This window comes from Podarcis erhardii, assembly GCF_964252035.2.
Source record: "Podarcis erhardii genome assembly, chromosome: 6".
In the NCBI taxonomy this organism is placed as follows: domain Eukaryota; kingdom Metazoa; phylum Chordata; class Lepidosauria; order Squamata; family Lacertidae; genus Podarcis; species Podarcis erhardii.
Window position 1 is genome coordinate 99,585,635 of NC_138510.1, and position 19,302 is coordinate 99,604,936.

The 19,302-nt window shown below is 47.3% G+C and overlaps 1 protein-coding gene across 1 annotated transcript; it reads left to right on the top strand.

The window, feature by feature from the left end:
* Nucleotides 1–4,862: 4,862 nt before the first annotated feature.
* On the top strand, nt 4,863–18,215 carry UHMK1 (U2AF homology motif kinase 1; the record flags this gene model as incomplete). Its single annotated transcript, XM_081866514.1, has 8 exons — nt 4,863–5,100; nt 7,245–7,537; nt 9,086–9,277; nt 11,170–11,264; nt 12,520–12,596; nt 13,132–13,230; nt 16,783–16,871; nt 17,917–18,215. The coding sequence occupies 8 exons, from the start codon at nt 4,863–4,865 to the stop codon at nt 18,061–18,063; spliced, it is 1,230 nt and encodes a 409-aa protein (XP_081722640.1). The 3' UTR covers nt 18,064–18,215.
* Between the last annotated feature and the right edge of the window lie 1,087 nt (nt 18,216–19,302).

The window sequence follows — 19,302 nt, forward strand, 5'->3', positions numbered from 1 at the left end:
TTATACCTAATTCCTTATAACATTTCTACTAAAGCCATATAACTTCATTCCAACATTTTTCTAACATTCATTAATTTTACAGTATTTCCGTAAATAATCTTTAAACTTTTTCCAGTCTTCTTCCACCGACTCTTCTCCCTGGTCTCGGATTCTGCCAGTCATTTCTGCCAGTTCCATATAGTCCATCAACTTCCTCTGCCATTTTTTCCGGGTGTTTGGAGTGAATTGGACAACATCTGACTTTTGGAGAAATTGGGATCCCGTGAGTTAGGGCGCCAAAGGCTCATTTTTGGGGGTGCCATGAAATGTGGGGTTTTCACTGCCAAACATTTCAGGGGGTCTTTAGCAGGGGTTTGCCGTTGCTTTGTTGTGAATCCTAAGACATCGGGTTTTCAGCGAAATCGTGGCCACCATAGCTATCCTGACAGATGATTTGGCCTGTCACCCTTGTGTGGAAGTAAAGGATGAGATTCCCCTACAACTCCGCCTGGGGTCTCCAATGTGGTGCAACCAGCCTCCACTCACACTATTCCTATGTTGGGAAATTTGGGGGTGGTTTGTGGGGATGTTATGTACTGAGTTGAATAGGATCCAAAACGCAACAGTCTGATTGGTCCTAGAACAATAGGATCCAACATGCAGCAATCTGATTGGTCCTAGAACAATGCAGCAGTCTGATTGGTCCACAGGAGCCACCCAATCCAGCTCCAGGTGGAAGTGAATCCACAACCTGATTGGCCTACAGGAGAATCCCAGAATTAGCCAATCACGTGCAGCCCATTGTGTAAATAATGTATATAAAGCAGATATTGTGGGGGAACTTTCATTCCTCGCTACTATGAGCTGAATATAGAGCATGAAATAAACTCTCAACTCCGAGTATATTGCAGGGGAAGAGCTGTTTGGGATATTTCCTGCTTGTGAATTATTGGTTTGTTTGTTTGTGTGTGTGTGTGTGTGTGTGTGTGTGTGTGTGTCTGTGTAAAACACATGCCTAAAGCTTTAAATCTGGGATGGGCATGGAAGTTCCGAGGTGGGCCACCAGGTGGCACTGCAGGCCACGCTCCAGCTGCTGCTGCTGCTACAGGTGCCAGTAAGTCTCGCATTTTCAACCTCTTCCTCCTCCATTGCACTGGCTAAATGATTCATTGCTGGACTCCCATCGCTGAGGCCAAATGTACCTTTACTGAGCAAAATATCCTTTCGAATTATACACCCAGCACATGGAACCTGACAAAGGGGCAATACGAGTGGACTCTCTGTGCCCTTAACCACAGCAAAAAGACTGATACTGGTGAGCGTCTTCCTTCTATGATTGGATTGAAGACTTCTACAAACTCACCACATATGAACAACCTACAGATAAATGCAGACTTGCCATGGACAAATTGAATGATACAGTGGTACCTCGGGTTAACATACACTTCAGGTTACAGACTCTGCTTGTAGCCTTTTTAGCCTCGGGTGAGAAGAGCTTTGCGCCCGGGACGGGGAAATGGGAGTCAACAGACACTCAAGGAATAGTTTCAGAGAAAAAGCTTTATTCTGCCATCCGGGGTGGCAGAAGGAGCAAGTGTGATAGATTCACAAAACAAGCACGAGTTCACAGCCATTTGCACAGAGTATATATTCCCCTTCCAGTTCCCTCCCCTTTCTCCTCCTCCTCAAGAGTCCTGCCCCATGACGAGTTTCCTGAGCATGAACAGAAAGCTCCTGTCTTGGGACTCTTTTGGACTCTTGGTGCCCTTCCCAGGAAAGGGGGATGAGAAGCCTTGCGTTCAGCATGTCCAAGATATGTTTCTTTTCTCTTGCTCTATTGGCACAGTTCCCGGAAAGAAAAGTTCCAAGTTGAATGTACCTTTTGGCATGGTCAGCTAGCCTGAGAAGCGACCTTGGTTACAGCAGAGCGAAATGCTTCTGATGCTTAGCTAATGCCTTTTAGCTGCTGAGAAATTGATTTTGAAAAGCTTTGAGAAGCTTTGAGCCTGCTTGGGGGGGGGATGACTTTGGGCCTAGGTGGGGTCACCTGTCCTCACCTCCTTCATGCTAACCCAGAAATAATACCTCGGGTTAAGAATGTTGCTTCAGGATGAGAACAGAAATCGTGCTCCGGCGTCGTGGCAGCAGCGGGAGGCCCCATTTGCTAAAGTGGGGCTTCAGGTTAAGAACAGACCTCCAGAATGAATTCAGTTCTTAACCTGAGGTACCACTGTATATGGAATCCATTCTTTCAAATACTGTTCTTCTTTGGTGATAATTTGTAGCCGAGTAATACTGTCTTCCATGAACACGATCTTAACAGTGAGTCCGTAAGTGACTGTGGAGGCCAATTCTGGATCCCCCATGTCCTTCCACAGTGGGGACATTGGATTCCGGGCGGGAGTTGATCACTGTGAGGGTTTGCCAAGCGTGCCTTCCTTTTAGCACATGTCTTCCTTTCATCCTGAGTTTGAGCGTCTTCAAAGCACATGACACCTTTGGTAAAAGCTGTTCTCCAATTGGGGCACTCGCAGGCTAGTGTTTCCCAGTTGTCAGTGTTTATACTATATTTTTAAAGATTTGCCTTGATAGAGTCTTTAAACCTCTTTTGTTGACCACTAGCATTACGCTTTCCATTTTCAAGTTTGGAATAGAGGAGTTTCTTTGGAAGACAATAATCAGGCATCTGAACAACATGACCAGTCCAGTGAAGTTGATGTTGAAGAATCATTGCTTCGACACGGGTGATCTTTGCTTCTTCCAGTACAGTCATACCTCATGTTACCTTTGCTTCCTGTTACCTTTTTTCAGGTTGGGTCCCGCGGCGACCCGGAAGTACCGGAAAGGGTTACTTCTGTGTTTCGCCACTCGCGCATGCGTAGAAGCGCTAAATCGTGTCAACATGATTCATGGTGTCAACATGACTGTGATGTGTTACAAGTCATTAACTCCAAGCCTCATGGTCATGCCTCAGAAAACACAAATCACCCCAGCTTTTCAGAGCTGGCTATCGTGGCTTTAATCTTTGTGCATTGCTACACCTGATGGCTGAACCATATAAAGCACTGACTTTTATATATCTATTTTCACTGCCAAATGTTGCAGGGGGCCATTTTCCGCAGTTTGGCGCTGCTTTAAGTTTTTGGTTAGAGCGCCAGGTTTTCGGTTAGAGTGCCAAAGGCTCATTTTGTGGGGCGCTGTGAAACGTGCGGTTTTCACTGCTAAACATTGCACGGGCCATTTTGCCGGTGCTCGGCGCAGGAATCCCTTTCACATAAGATCTTATACATTTTAGACAGCACTTTTACATTATGCAACAGGGCTCTCTCCACTTGCGATACTTGGCAAAATCTTGATCCTGAGAGTTAGGGTGCCGAGGGCTGATTTTGTGGGGTGCAGGAAAACATAGCGTTTTCACTGCCAAATGTTGCATGGGGCCTTGTTACAGCATATGGCTCTGCTTTGGAGTTAGTCGGACAACCCCAGATTTTTGGCGAAATCTTGAAACTACTGTTTAGTGTCTGATGGCTCATTTTTTGCGGGGGGGGGGAGCTGTGAAACGTATTTTTTACAGGGGCTCTTCCTGGAGTATCTTGAAACTACTGTTTAGTGTCTGATGGCTCATTTTTTGCGGGGAGGGGGAGGGGAGCTGTGAAACGTACTTTTACAGGGGCTCTTCCTGGAGTTTGGCACCGCTTTGGAGTTAATCGGATAATGTCATATTTTTGGTGTAATCTTTACCCTGCAGGTAAGGGTGTCGAGGGCTCATATTGTGGTGCACCATGAAACGTAGTTTTTTCACTGCCAAATGTCACAAGGGGCCTTCTCCAAGCATTTGGCGAAACATAGTGTTTTCTCGACAAACGTTGCAGAGGCTTTTCCCTGCAGCTTAGCACCCTTTGTAATGATTCCGTTGACCTTGGATTTTTGGCGATATCTTAACCCAGCAGGTTAGGGTGCTGAGGGCTCATTTTGTGGGGTGCTGGGAAATGTAGTGTTTTCTTTTCCCCCCAAAATTTTTTATTGGTTTTTTCACAAATAGACAAACAAACATAAATCATAACCTTATTAAGACTAATCTAATTAACATTTGTTAAGTGACTTCCTCGTATCCCCCTGGTTGGATTTCAGTGCATATCATTTTAACGGTTTTCCAATCAGTATTCTTATAAAATTAACTTAATCACTGAACAACTTTCTTACTTCCCAGTTCAGTATTAAACATATTAATTCATCACATAGTACATATTTAAATCCTAAGCCTATCCGCTATATGCAGGCTTTTTCCAATTAATTTAACTTAACATATTTAACTAAATATTCATTAAATTTCATCCATTCTTCCTGGTACTCCTCCCTCCTTCTGGTCACGGACTCTTCCAGTCAGATCGGCTAGCTCCGAAAAATCCATCATCTTCATCTGCCATTCTTCCACTGTTGGTACTTCTTGTGTTTTCCAATTCTTAGCTAACAAAATTCTTGCTGCAATTGTGGCATACAAAAATAATTGATATTTTATTCTTGGTTTCTTCCCTTGTCAGATGAATCTGGAAATATATTTTTGCCAGCACTGCTTGTCTCCGGGATTGATTGGAATAAAAAAAGGATTCTTGGCCCTACATTCATCTTAATGACTGCAATTCTCCCCCTGGGACTGTGGGAGATTTATGCAGCCCCGCATCACAGCTGTGCCTGGACGGGGCTTCGAGAGGCCGGGTTCTGAGGAGAAGAGCGGCCCGGCTCGGCTCGGCTCGGCCGGACTCCCCGCCTGCTCTCGTCCCTCTTCCCCTCAGCCTTCCAGGGCCGCCTTCGGGGGGGAGAAGTGGGGCAGGTGGAGCTGGCCTCCTCCTCTCCTCCTCCTCCTCCTTCCTCCCGGGCGCGCCATGGCGGCGGCGGGGCTGTGGCGGGCGGAGGCTCCGCTGGGCCGGGGCTCGTCGGCCGCCGTGTACCGGGCGCGCTGCCTGGGAGACCCTCGCGCCCCGCCGGCCGCCCTCAAGGCGTTTCTGCCGCCCGCCCGCGGGGAGGAGGAGGCCGAGGCCGAGGCCGAGGCCGAGGGAGGCGGCTACGGCTTCCGCAAGGAGCGCGCGGCGCTGGAGGAGCTGCGCGGCCACCGCAGCATCGGTGAGAGCGCGCGCGGGGGGCGGCGGGTTCCGGGGCTTGTGCAGAGAGCAGGAGCGGAGGCGAAAAGGGGCTTCCCTGCCCCGGCTGGGCTGGGCTGGGCGGGGGTGGACTATAGGACCCCTGGGACCCCCCTCCCCCTCCCCCCCCAGCCTGGGTCTCCCGCAGCCCGGCGCGCTCCCCGGCCCCCTTTCTGGGGCACATCCTCCCCCGGGAGGAACCCGCCGGTCTCCGGCATCGCCCGCCATGTGCTGGGACCAAACTCCAGAGCCCCAGGCGACCCGCGCTCTTGGGCGAAGCAGGGAGCCGCAGGGCGGTTGTTTAGTGCTTCCGCCGTCCCACAAATGGGGAAGCAGCCAGGGGGCTTAATCCAGTGCCTGATGATGGCATTAGTGATTGATCCTTTGACAGGCAATATCTGCTTTGCCCTTCCATCTCCAGGACCAGAAGTGGCAAAGCCACTCATGGGCCAGAAAGCTCCGATTCAGTGCATCCCATTTTGCAAGGGAGCAGCCCCTGTGCTAAAGTTAAGCAGATCTGAATCTGACCCTTGTCCCAGGGGAGACCCCCTCCCCGGACCTCACCTTGAGATGCATTGTGGAAGAAATGCAGGATGTAAATCGGTTCACTAAATAAAATGGGTACATGTGCACAGCATGAGGAATCACTTGGCCAGCAGAGAGGGGAAAGGATGTCCCAAATATGTACAACATGGTACTGAGGGGGATGTCTGTAAGCAGTCCCCAACCTGTTGCCCTTCATCATCCCTGACCATTGGCCTGTGAGAGTTGCAGTCCAAGCCACTGGGAGGTCAAGAGGCTGGGGAAGGCTGGCGCAAGTCTTGTTGAGTGTGTTCATTTTGTCTGAAGCCTGAGTGGGAAACAGACAAGCTCAGTGGCTTAGAGCATGGTGTGCTAAGACGCCAAGGCGGCAGGTTCGATCCCCCTCTGGGACAGCCTTGCAGGGGGTTGGACTAGATGAACCTCAGGCTGCCTTCCAGCGCTGCGAGTCTGTGATTCTAAGACTTTTGTGTAACATGCCTTGTTGCTTTGCTGAAGAGTGATACTTAAAACTTCCCAAAAAATAATAAATGTGAGACTTACCACTGCATCTCAAGGCAACTGTGCTTTGGCTTCTCACAGCTGCTGCCAGAGGTCAGCTGCAGATTACCATCACCTTACGGTAACTGCTTCTTAACCTCTTGCAATGAGCATGCAACCCTATGGCTGTCTTTGTTGAGAGACATAGATGTTTACTACCAGGCTAGCCCCAGCTCCTCTTGCCCCCACACTGCCAGACATACTGATGGGAACCATGTGGCGAATGGTTGGCTCTGCGCATAACAGCATAAATCTACACCAAATGGTCAAGTGTAACCCCCGTACAGCACAGAGCATAGCTGGTGGTAACTTACAATGGGGCTTGGAGCAGAAGGAAACTGACTTGTTTCTGGGAACTAGTCCTGAGGAACAACCAGTGTTTCCCTCTAAAATTCCAAAAGCAAGAAGAATCACAACTAGGCAATCCATGAAGCGCATTCAGGCATCCACTGGAAATGCTGCAGCTTGGCATATACTTTGGCCAACAACCGCAATGAGTGAACCAAGTCTTGTTGCTGTGCTACAGGGGGAAAGATCCGGAAAATTGGGCAGCGGACAGGAGTTCAGCCAGACGGATTTCCTTCTCAAATGATGCCATATTGGACCCATGCAGAGTATCCAGGGTGTTTGAATTCATTTCGGTACCCATATTGCCAACCATGTTGGCAGTGACGTCCATTGCAGTAGAGCTCTGCATGGATCCAGACTAGAATTTTATTTGGTGCTACCTAAAGACTGTTTCGTTGTTGACCTTATTTGTGCTGCATACATTTTTCTTTGATGGCCACAGAGTTGGGGTAAGGATTCTCTTGAAGGTTAGAAGGTTAATCCCCCAAAAGAAACAAGCGGCACTTGCCTAGCTCTGGATTAAAATTATACCCAGGCCCAGATGCTCCAGGAAAAGTGCTGGAAACAACTGAATCTTGTATGTTCCAAATGCAGCTTTTTGTGGGAATCACTGCCTTAGCGCAGAACAGCTTCCGGGCACCAGTAGTGCCCCACCAAGTAACCCCTGCTGATCCTTTTGGGGTGTTTTTCTACTTGCAGTGACTCTGTACAGTGTGTTCACCGACTACCCTTCTGCCCAAGGCCCATCGTGCTGCCTCTTGTTGGAGTTGCTGGACATCAGCGTGTCAGAGCTGCTGGCGCACTCCAGCCTGCATGGCTGCTCCATGTGGATCACCCAGCACTGTGCGCGAGACGTCCTGGAAGGCCTTGCCTTCCTCCACCACAGAGGCTATGTGCATGCAGACCTGAAGCCGCGCAACATCCTGTGGAGTGCGGAGGAGGAGGGCTTCAAGCTCATTGACTTTGGACTCAGCTTCAAGGAGGGAATTCAGGTTGGTCAAGCGTCATTGGAACCTTTTAGGCAAAAAGGTAATCAGAGAGGTGAGATGACTGCAGAAAATGCTGATTGGCTTTGGGGCCCTTGTGCTGTGCACACTCACCCCGCTCTTGCCTTTTCTAAAGGAGGTGACACACTTTCAGAAACCGGCAAAAAATGCCAGACAAAAGGCGTGTGTGCACTGTAGCAAAAGAAAACACTTTCAGCTGTAAAGATATCTTTGTCTATGACCAGGAAATGGTTCCAAATTCTCTTCAATTAGAAACTTCACCCTGTGTATGTGTGTGTGCCCGTGGGGGGGGTGTGTGGAGGGGGGTACATGCAGTGCTTTTATTAAAACGTATCCTGAAATCTTTACGGAAGGGATTGCTATTATTCTGCTCTGTGAGCATTGTTGCAGAATTGCTTGAGTACTTTGTACACATTTAAAAGAATGCTCTAGGTTGCTTATTGCTCGAAGGCACTGCTTCCCAAACTTTGGTCGCCAGTTGCTTATGGACTACAATTCCCATCATCCCTGACTACTGGTCTTGCTAGCTAGCGATGATGGGAGTTCTAGTCCAAAAACAGCTGGAGATCCAAGTTTGGGAAACACTGCTCTAAGCGGTGTGGCCCCTGAGGTTTCCTGTTTCACACAGAATCATAGAATGGTGGAGTTGGAAGGGACCCCGAGGGTCATCCAGTCCATCCCTTGCAGTTCCTACGCATGTGTAGGAAGACACGGGTTTGCTGCACATGAGGTGAATTCCTTTCTCCCAAGCAGTCTCAGATGCACATGGGACTCATCCACACTTCTGATTGTCCCATGCTTTCTAGGCCAGGGTCTGAGCCTGTCGCTTTCCCCCACAAAAATCTGCTCTTGACGCTACATCAGAACAAACAGCAGTCCACGGAAAACCTAATGGCTGTTTGTTCTGGTTCAGCACTAAATGGTGAGTTTTCCCAGGGGAAAGCATCAGGGCAAATGGAAGACTGAGCCCTCGGGGCCGCAAGGGGGGCGGGGGACCAGGCTCTTACTGCTTTCAGAAATCTGCAGGAGGAGTGCAGGAGGAGTGCTCCAGAGGTTTGGACGAGCCCCCAGTTAGCGTGGGTAGAACAAATTGCTCCGCCCCCTGAGTGTGTGAAAAGTGCCTACCAATTCCTCTGGTAGTGGAAGAGCAAAACTTCTGTAGTTCTCGGATATTTCTGCCTGGAAATGGCACAAATCAACATTTAAACATACACTGAGGTGGTTTTCCAGTGAGTTTCTTTTCAGAACCCCTTGAAACATTTTAAACTTAAATCACAAAACAGATTTCCTATGCAGCTGCTGAATTTTTGCTTGTGAATTTTTATATTTTGCTTCTATAAAAAAGTTTCTTGACAAATTCTTGGACTAGCAAAAGTTAAGCATTTCTTTGTGGTATCCTTTGGCTCTGCATGAAGCAGCCTAAGTGGGCGATTTCTCTGGACCACCATAAAACAAACTAGTATAAGGTTTTAAATCCACTGCAGTGCTTTGTTATGCTTTTAGACTTCTAAGCAAACTCTTCGTTCTCCCCAGGATGTGAAGTACATTCAGACGGACGGATACCGCGCTCCTGAGGCTGAGCTGCACAACTGCCTCTCCAAGGCGGGAGTGCAAGGCGGGACGGAATGCACTTCTGCTATCGATCTCTGGAGTCTTGGAATAGTATTACTGGAGATGTTTTCAGGAATGAAACTAAAACATACTGTTCAGTCTCAGGAATGGAGGGTGAGGAGCTTTGCAGTAATTTTGCAGAGATATCGGTTAGCTTTTGAGATTTGCAGGCTTGGTGGATCAGAGGAATGCTGAATAACTTCAGTAAGGCTTTTGACAAAGTCCCCCAGGATATTCTTGCAAGGAAGCTGGTAAAATGTGAGTTGAACGAGGTAACTGTCAGGTGGATTTGTAGCTGGTTGAGCAAACCCAAAGAGTACACATTAATGGTTCCTTGTCATCCTGGAAATAAGGGATAAGCAGAGTGCTGCAGGGTTCTGTCCTGGGCCCATTGTTGTTCAACACCTTTAAAAATGAGTTGGATGAAAGAATGGAAGGCATGTGTGTCAAATTTGAAGAGGCCACCAAACTGAAAGGGGTGCAGAAGACAGAATCAGAATTCAAAATGACCATAACAGATTGGAAAACTGGACCTAAACTAACAGAATGATTTTCAAAAGGGACAAATGTAAGGTTCTGCACTTAGGCAGGAAGAACCAGATGCACAAATATAGGATGGGGGACACCTGGCTTACTAGCAGTACGTGTGAAAGGAATCTAGGGGTCTTATATAAAAATAATTTATTATTTATACCTCACCCATCTGGCTGGTTTCCCCAGCCCCTCTTAACATGAGTCAACGCTTAACATGAGTCAACAGTGTGATGCAGCAGCAAAGAAAGCTAACACTATTCTAGGCTGCATCAACAGAAGTCGAGTGCCCAGAGCAAGGGAAATAATAGTACCACTCAATTCTGCCTTGATCAGATCACACCTCATCTTTGATGGCAATTTCTCTTTGGGAGTTTTAAAACTCCTATTTGAAGAAGACAGCACCTTACATGGCTTGAATTTGCCTTGCTGGATAGATAAAATACTGAATGTTGCAGCTTTCCTGATAGGAGCCAATACCTTAACAGTCTGTGAAATAAGCAATCATTTGCTGGGGGAGGAGCGGAGGTGACACAAGCTGACATCAGCAGATGCCATAGGAATGTAATAAGCTGCCAGCTGAGGTCACAGATCCCTAAAATTCAATATTGTTGTCACGGACAGGCAGCTGCTTTCTGGGATTTAAGGCAGCCTTCTTCCCCGGCCCTCCCTGGCGATGCCAGAGCTGGAACACAGCATGCAGAGTGGGAGCCGCATCTCCGAGCCATGAGATTTTCCTGTAATGTAGGGTTTATATAATTGCATTGCTATAAAGTTGCAGTTTGCACAACCCTTCGTCCCTTCCATGGGTACCTTTGCAGTCTCCCAACACGGTGACTGCAGCTTCTCACAGTCCTCAGCCAGGTGTGTTGTACCTTCTTTCAGGGGAGAGATAGGATATCCCTACCCACTAGCACAATCATAGGTCTGGAGCATCCTCAGGCCTCCATCCCCACAACGCAGATCCCAGAGAGCCACTGGAGTGAAGAATGGGAGCGGCCTCAAAGGCACCTGGGTGGTGTTAGGAAGTGATGTAAGCTTTAGTGGAAGAAAGGAAGAAAACTCCAACCCAGCAGGGTACCTGATCTGCCTCTAAAGTCAGCAGATGAAACATACTTCTACGCTCTCCCAACTTGGAACAGCCCAGGGCATGTGGTGTTGGTGACCGAGTACAAGCACAACTGGGGGCTCTAATCCCTGGTGCAGATGGCTGAAGAGAAGGGAGGAGCATCACCTAATTTTAGGAATGGGTAGAATTGCCCTGGTTTGCTTTGTGTCGATACTGAACCCACCATGGAATAGGTGTTATGGAGCAATTTACTGCGGCAGGCTTAATGCGGGGGGGGGGGGGGCTTACAGCAGTAGCTGGCTCTGCTACAACCTCAGGGACCTCTGTTCAGATTGTTCAGAGTAAATAGAAGATGGGTTGGGGTTTTTTCCTTCTAAGAGATTTTCATCCCACCTCTTCTTCCTAGGAAAATAGTTCTGCCATTATTGAGCACATTTTCGCCAGCAAAAGTGTAGTGAATTCTGCCATCCCTGCCTATCACCTCAGAGACCTCCTCAAAAGGTATGTTGCCTGTTAGCTTCTGCAATGTTTTCTTCCTCTGGGGTTTTCCCTGCCACTCTAGCTCAGCCTCTGGATTTAGTCAAACAAAGGGGGAGTTCCATTGTTATCTACGAAGGCTTTTGAAAAAAGAGGGACTTTCTGCCTCTGGTGACTCTCCCTTAACCTCAGCAATGCTGCATATAATAAATAGGATTGTTAGGTCCCAGCCCCAGCTTTTCCTCTCTTGGGCTTCCTTAATACGGCAGATACAAAACCAGCATTTGCCTCCCATAAGGGCCCTTATGTGTTTCATCACTTAATGGATGCTAAAATCACTACCGCTTATGTGAATGGAAAATGGTTCTTAAAAGGCAGCGGCTGGGCAAAGTCTTGCTTGGGATGTGGGAGAGATAGTAGATAGTAACCAGGCTAAGGTATGCCAAAATACTATATAATTTATTTTGTATCATATCGGCCCTTATTTTTTGTCATTCACCTACAGTTTACTTAACTCTTTTCAGTTGCTGTGGAGAGCAGCGAATAATTGCTAGCTCAGGCAATGTGTATTTGCAATTTTCTCCTTTCAGTCGTCTTTTAAATAAGTAAGATGAAGGTTTAAAAAAAGTAACCAGGGGTCAAAGCCCCACACAAATCAGGAAATTGTGCAATAGATTCATGAAACAGTCATCCTTGTGTAAATAGGACTAGCTAGAAGGTTTCACCAGTAGATTAATTAATGAGACCAAATTGTGTTTGGTGGAGCTGTGAATTTGCAGTCTGCTTGTTTGGTTTTTTGAGACTATTTTGGTAATAATATTTATGGGAAATAAAATACTAAAGATGAGCTTTCTTTCCAGCAACATGTAGTAAGTTACCTAATTTGCTTGGCATAACTCAGTATGTAGAATCTACGTCCTGGGGAGAACCAGTGTCATGGCCATTCATCTTTAAAAGAGAAAGGCAGGAGAAATGTATATGTTGCTTTGTGTTCCAGTAGCACACTTCCACAGAATGGCACTCAAGGGAACCTGCAGTGCAGCCAAAATAAAATTACTAGCAAATGACCACTGAAATACATAATAAGGTTTATAAAATCAGCATCACCATAAAGCCATAGAATTGGAACAATGAAAGCTGTGGTGTCATGCTTTCTCCAGAACCTGGTGGGCTTTTGCTATTCTTCTAGAAATCAGCTTGGATGCAGCTTGAATGGTCTCCCTGTGGGGAGCATCTCTGGAACTTGCTTGTACAACAAAGACTCCTTTTTGCTTTCCAGCATGCTTCGCGAGGACCCACAGGAAAGAGCCACTGCAGCAAAGGCCTTGTGCAGCCCCTTCTTCAGCATTCCTTTTGGTAGGGTATAGAACATCTTTCATTTCTCTGGCCACAAATAACGCTTGCCTAACTGGCCCTGACTCTGTTCATTTCATTTTAAGATTTTCTATCCATTCTCTGCATCAAGTTTAAGCTGGTTAACATCTTAAAAACAACATTTGTCCTTAAGAGGGACCCTCTGGCCATCTTGTGGACTCCTAAGGGTATGTTTTCAATTAACGTTTCCTCCTCTCACACTTTTCCGTGTGCCATTTTAAATGTCTGAATCGGGCTTAGCCCCATTTCACGGATGTCGGAACCCAACATTACAAGGAGAGTTTTTTTAATCATTTTTATTTATTAGATTTATATGCTGCCCTTCATCCCAGGATCTCAGGGCGGTTCACAAGGTAAAAATACAAGGTAAAGAGGCATTGTATGTGATAAGGCAAGGTAAAGAAAGACAAACTTTTTAACTCTCTTTGAGAATAGGATTGAGTAGCTTGCAGCCACTTGCATCCAACCATTTCTAATTTCTCTTTGATATAATGATCACCTTACATTGCTTTAACAGCCCCCCATATTGAAGATCTGGTGATGCTTCCAACTCCAGTGCTAAGACTGCTAAATATTTTGAGCGATACCTCTCTCCAAAATGAAGAAGAATTTGAAGGTTGGTACATCTTGATGTCAGTGGGTAAAACCTCAGTGCCTAGGACTTGCCAATCGCATGGTCGGCGGTTTGAATCCCCGCGGCGGGGTGCGCTCCCGTCGTTCGGTCCCAGCGCCTGCCAACCTAGCAGTTCAAAAGCACCCCGGGTGCAAGTAGATAAATAGGGACCGCTTACCAGCGGGAAGGTAAACGGCGTTCTGTGTGCTGCGCTGGCTCGCCAGATGCAGCTTGTCACGCTGGCCACGTGACCCTGAAGTCTCTGCGGACAGCGCTGGCTCCCGGCCTCTAGAGTGAGATGAGCGCACAACCCTAGAGTCTGGCAAGACTGGCCCGTATGGGCAGGGGTACCTTTACCTTTTTACATCTTGATGTAGCTCCTTATCCTTCAGCACGCTACAGAACCTACTAGGAAGGGGGATGGCTTGAGATGCACTGGAAGTGGGAAAATACTGAAATCCTGAGCCAATGTTTTAGGGCAGCCCACCATGCTTTAGTTGAAATTGGGCATTCACCAGCGTCTAACAGAAGTATGGAGTTGGGGACACAGTTGGGTACCTACAGCAGAGATCATAGAAATTTTGCTTGAAAGCCATCTAGCTTTGGCAGGTCCCCATTATGCCAGACACTTGCAGTGTACAGGAGTTGGGAAACGGATTTTGCATTGAAAACCCTTAAGGCTGCTGGAACATATTTGCCACCCTTTGTGAAAAAGAATCTGAGTATGGCTAGCTCCTTTTGAAGGGAGGTTTGCCAGTGGTGCTTCCAAGATCCTGTATGATGGAATGTGAGCCCTAGATAACTGAAGTATTTTATCTGTTCAAGGATATGGCCATCCAGAACCCATTTAGACTAGGAGAAACTTCTTTCAAATACTAAAATTTTAGATTTTTCATAATTAATGGATAAACCATTTCCAGAACAGTAATCAGAAAACTTCCTCAGCAGATATTTCAAACCCGGTCTGGAACATGAGATGATGGCCGTGTCATCCGCATGTAACAACAAAGGGGGTCCTTCTCATTCCTATTTTTGGAAGGTGTCCATCTGGGTCCATTAAGCTCTCTTCTAGTGTAGGGGCCAAAATGCATCCCTGTCTCAACCCCCCCCCCCAATGTCATCTCAACACTGTTTGATAACTGTCCCTGTCGACCACATCGGACCTGCAGTTTGGTTCCATTGTACAGGGCTTTTATAAGAAAGAGGAGTCGTTTGTCCTGCAAAATCAGATTTACTTTGGACCATAGCTGGGATCTGGGGATGGAATCAAACGCTGATTTCAGATCTATGAAGGCCACAAAGAGCTTACCCTGTAGAGGCCTGGTATACTTCTCGGCTAGGAAGGACAGCATTAGACAGTGGTCTGATGTTGAATGGTTCTCACGAAAGGCTGCCTGGGCTTCAGATAGTATATTATGTTCATTTAGAAGAGTTGTCAGTTTGTTACTGAGGAATTGGGCATACAGCTTCCCAATTATTGAAAGCAGGCTAATTGGCCTATAATTGGAGGGTAAGTTTGGGTGGCCTCTCTTAAAGATTGGGACTACTATAGCATGTTTCCAGCTATATGGTACTTTGCCCAAGTTATTTACTACCGTAAAATGTGCTGCCAGAAGCGGAGCCCACCAGTGCTGGTTTGATGTGATCAATTTGGGGGATAAAGACTTTCCCGGGAGTCTTTCTGCTCTTCAGATTCCCAATTAATGTATAGACTTCCTCCACAGTAACCGGCCTCCGCTGAGGGAGCAGTGACAATTCTGCCCTGTCATCATCCTGGAAGCTGGAAGGGAGGTTTGGATTTTCCATAAATATATTTCTGAAGTGGTTCTCCCAAACCTGAGCTGGAATGACACAGCTGGGGGCTGAAGAGCTATTTTTTGTTGAGTCTGAGACCAGTTGCCAAAAGAGTCTAGTTTCATTGTTTAGTGAGGCATTCAATAGCAGGGACCAGGAATTTTGTTCAGACTGCCTTTTTTTTTTTTTTTTGGAGGCCAAAAGGGCTTTATACTCTTTTTTAATTTTGAAATAAGATGGAGGTAAGTACCGTATTTTTCTCTCTATAACACGCAGATTTTTTCTCCTAAAAAGTAAGGGGAGATGTCTGTGCGTGTTATTGAGCGAATGTGTGGTCCCTGGAGCCGACTGGCGCGAGTGCAGGGGCAAAAATCAGGCAAAAATCAAATCACGCGTCAAGGAGGAAGGAAGCCTGAAGAGAGGAAGCTGCTGCTTTCCTGCATTCTGCCTCAGGGTCTTACTGCCCACCCTGTTCTGTTTCATTGCTGTGTTTGCTCAAACGGAACAAAGAGCAGGGGAAAGGAAAGGATCGTGTCCTTCCTTCTAATTCCTCTCCGTGCTCTAATGCTTTCTAGGGACTCACAAGCAGCCGGAAAACATGCAGGTGGGAGAGAGAGAGAGAAAGAGGGGGGGGGGGCTGGCTTGGGTGAGTGGGGGGAAACTTTTGCCTTCCTTTCCTCCCTCCCGTTAAACCCCCCTCCTGCATTCTTAGCCAGCTGCTTCTCTGCACACCCCTCTCATGCTCCTTGTTCCATCTGTGTTTTTCCTTCCCTCCCCACTTAAAGCGTGGTTACAAAGCATAGATCCACAGGGATCCTTAGGATCTTTGCATTGGGTCACCCCAAATTCACCATCAGATCACATTACATGTCCATGGCTACAGCCTGCACCAAAAAAATCACGCACCCACTGTTGCCTGGGGCCACAAGGGTGCAAAAACGTGGTTACAAAGCACAGATCCACAGGGATTCTCAGGATTTTTGCATTGGGTCACCCCAAATTCACCATCAGATCACATGTCTGTGGCCACAGCATGAAGCACAAAAATGATACATCCACTGTTTCATTCAGAATTTTTTTTCCTTGTTTTCCTCCTCTAAAAACGATGTGCGTGTTATGGTTAGGTGTGTGTTATAGAGCGAAAAATACGTAATTTAGTCCAGCATTTCTATAGGCCAAATAAGTGTTCCTTAAGGCTTCCTTCTTTGTACGGCACTCTTGGTCAAACCAACAGCGCCCTTTAGCAGGGCGGGGCTTGCTGGCTGAGTTTATGTTGACAGAGATCACATCCTGCAAGGACTCAATGAGATTTTCGTAAGCCGTCAGGGAGGAATCTATTGATAAATTGTTTATTATAATTGATCTTAACTTAATTGCAGTTTCTGAATTCAATCTATTCTCAACTGCAATTGCTATCTCAGGTGTCCATTTTTTTCTTCACAATGCTGGATCATTTGCTTTATCTATTTCCTCGTGTTCTATGTCAAACCTGGACATAATTTGCTGACCCCTATATGTTATGAAACATGCAATTTGTGGCAAAAAAATATGTTATTGATTATGTTTGTTTGTTTGTTTGTTGCCCTTCCTTCAAGCAGCTTAGGTAAGTGGCTTAGTCTTGCAAGAACCTTGTGCAGCAGTTGCTCTGGAGGCAATCAGGCATTCTGCAAACAGGATTCCTGGGTCCTTCTGTGCCAGTCTAGCCAATATGCTACGCTGGGTCTTTGCTATTTATTTTCAGTTGTCTTCTCAATTCCACAGATATCGTGGATGACATAAGAGAAGAATGTTGCAAATATGGACGGGTCGTGTCCCTGTTTGTTCCGAAGGAAAATCCAGGCAAAGGCCATGTAAGTACTTGGGCAGTCAAGATTTGTGTGTATGTTTCATCTTTGAGGTTTTGGTCTAAGGCTGCACTGACCTCTCCTTTTACAATGACAGCTGAGTGAGGCGCATACAGTGGTTCCTTGCAAGCCGAAATTAATCCGTTCCGTGAGGCTCTTCGTATAGCGGTTTTTTCGTCTTGTGAAGCAAGCCCATTGACAGCTTAGCGGATTAGCACTATTAGCGGTTTAGTGGCTTTTAGCGGATCAGCTGATAAGCGGCTTATCAGCGGATCAGCTGATAAACGGCTTAGGGCTTAGGAAAAGGGGGGGAGGGAGGGGAAAAAACCCGCAGGAACTCGCAAGACATTTTCGTCTTGCGAAGCAAGCCCATAGGGAAATTCGTTTTGCGAAGCGCCTCCAAAACGGAAAACCCTTTCGTCTAGCAGGTTTTCCGTCTTGCGAGGCGTTCGTCTTGCGGGGCACCGCTGTACTGAGGCTTCCTGATACAACTCCTGTCTTCTATCTTGCATAGAGAGAATGATTCTCTTATAAATGGAAGCAGATTTTTTTTTTAAAAAAAATCAGATTTTGTGTGTGTGTTTGCATTTGTCTCTCTGGGAATCTTGGAATACTTTACTGCTTGTATATATCTCTAAAATAAAATTGTATACTATTGCATTTCAGACTTGGAGACAGTATTTTAGTAGCATTATCTATTAATGCAGTATGCCTCTGAAATGCCACACTATTAAGACAATAAAACAATAGAAATGCACCTCCATTTAAGTTTTTCAATATTACCTTCTATACTTTATTCAGAGATTCTGGTAGCATCATCTAGTGTTATATTATGTCTTTTAAAAACCACACTACTGTAGTGTACCACACTTACATTTTGCAGAATTAAATCATTTTACAATCTTTCCTTATCAAATAAATGTATACCATTTTAATGTATTTTTCTCCTTAGTATTTAACAAAGGTAATCTACCAGTTTCTGGGAGGTGTCTTGCCTGTCCTGGAAAGCAAGGGGGCAAAGGAGACTGACATTCCTCCTGCTTCTTTTCAGGTCTTTGTTGAGTATGCAAATGCTGCGGATTCAAAAGCTGCCCAACGAGCACTGACTGGGAAGAGTTTTGACGGCAAGTTTGTTGTGGCGACATTTTACCCACTGAGTGCCTATAAGCGAGGGTATCTTTACCAAACCATGCTTTAGTCTGCGGCAGTGGTCAGGAGAGACACACGTATCCAAAGCTGCCTTGCTTTGCCAAAGTATTTTCCAGCCACGAACTCCATCTGTACTCCTCCTTTCTCATTCTGTGGTTGGCAAGAAAAAGGCCCAGGTGTTTCTGTTTTGTTGCAATGAAATCAGCCTCCTTCTTGCCTTTGATTTACTCTACAGTAACCAAAATGCTATGAAATGGATGTTGGAGATTGAAGGTGAAGAAGAATTCAGTGGGAAAGAAATACAGTGGTGCCCCGCAAGACGAATGCCTCGCTAAACGAAAAACCCGCAAGACGAAAGGGTTTTCCGATTTTTAGCGGCTTCGCAAGACGAATTTCCCTATGGGCTTGCTTCGCAAAACGAAAGCCCATAGGGAAATCTCCGGGGACAGCGGGGAACCCTCCTCCCACCGCAAGCCCCGGGAAGAGAGGAGAAGCTGCGCGCCTTCCCCTCTGTTCCCGGACCTGTCCTGAAGGCTTGCGGTGGGAGGTCCGGGAACAGAGGAGAAGGCGCGCAGCTTCTCCTCTCTTCCCGGGGCTTGCGGTGGGAGGAGGGTTTTTCCTCCCCACCGCCAACATTCAGAAGGCTGTTCTGAAGGCTGGCGGTGGGAAGAAAAGCCCTTCTCCCGCCTCCAGCCTTCAGAAGAGTTCCCCGCAGGGCTCCCCAAGCTGTGAATGTCTGCCGCGCGCGAGGGGCGCTCTGCTTAAGAGCGCCCCTCGTGCGGGGCAGCAGGCTGCTATCCGCAGCTTGGAGAGCCCTGTGGGGAAGTCCGGCAGGGCTCCCCAAGCTGCAGATGTCTGCCCCACCCGAGGGGCGCTCTGCTTAAGAGCGCCCCTCGTGCGGGGCAGCAGGCTGCTATCCGCAGCTTGGAGAGCCCTGTGGGGAAGTCCTGCAGGGCTCCCCAAGCTGCAGATGTCTGCCCCGGGCGAGGGGCGCTCTGCTTCAGAGCGTCCCTCGCACCCGGCAGCAGGCTGCTATTCGCAGCCTAGGCAGCCCTGCAGGAACTCTTCTGAAGGCTGGCGGCGGGAGAAGGGCTTTTCTTCCCACCGCCAGCCTTCAGAAGGCTGTTCTGAAGCCTGGCGGTGGGGAGAAAAGTCCCTCCCCCCCCCACCAGCCTTCAGAAGAGGTCCGGGGAAAGACTGTCCCCGGACCTGGTCTGAAGGCGGTCTCCCTAGGAACGCATTAATTGATTTTCAATGCATTCCTATGGGAAACCGTGCTTCGCAAGAC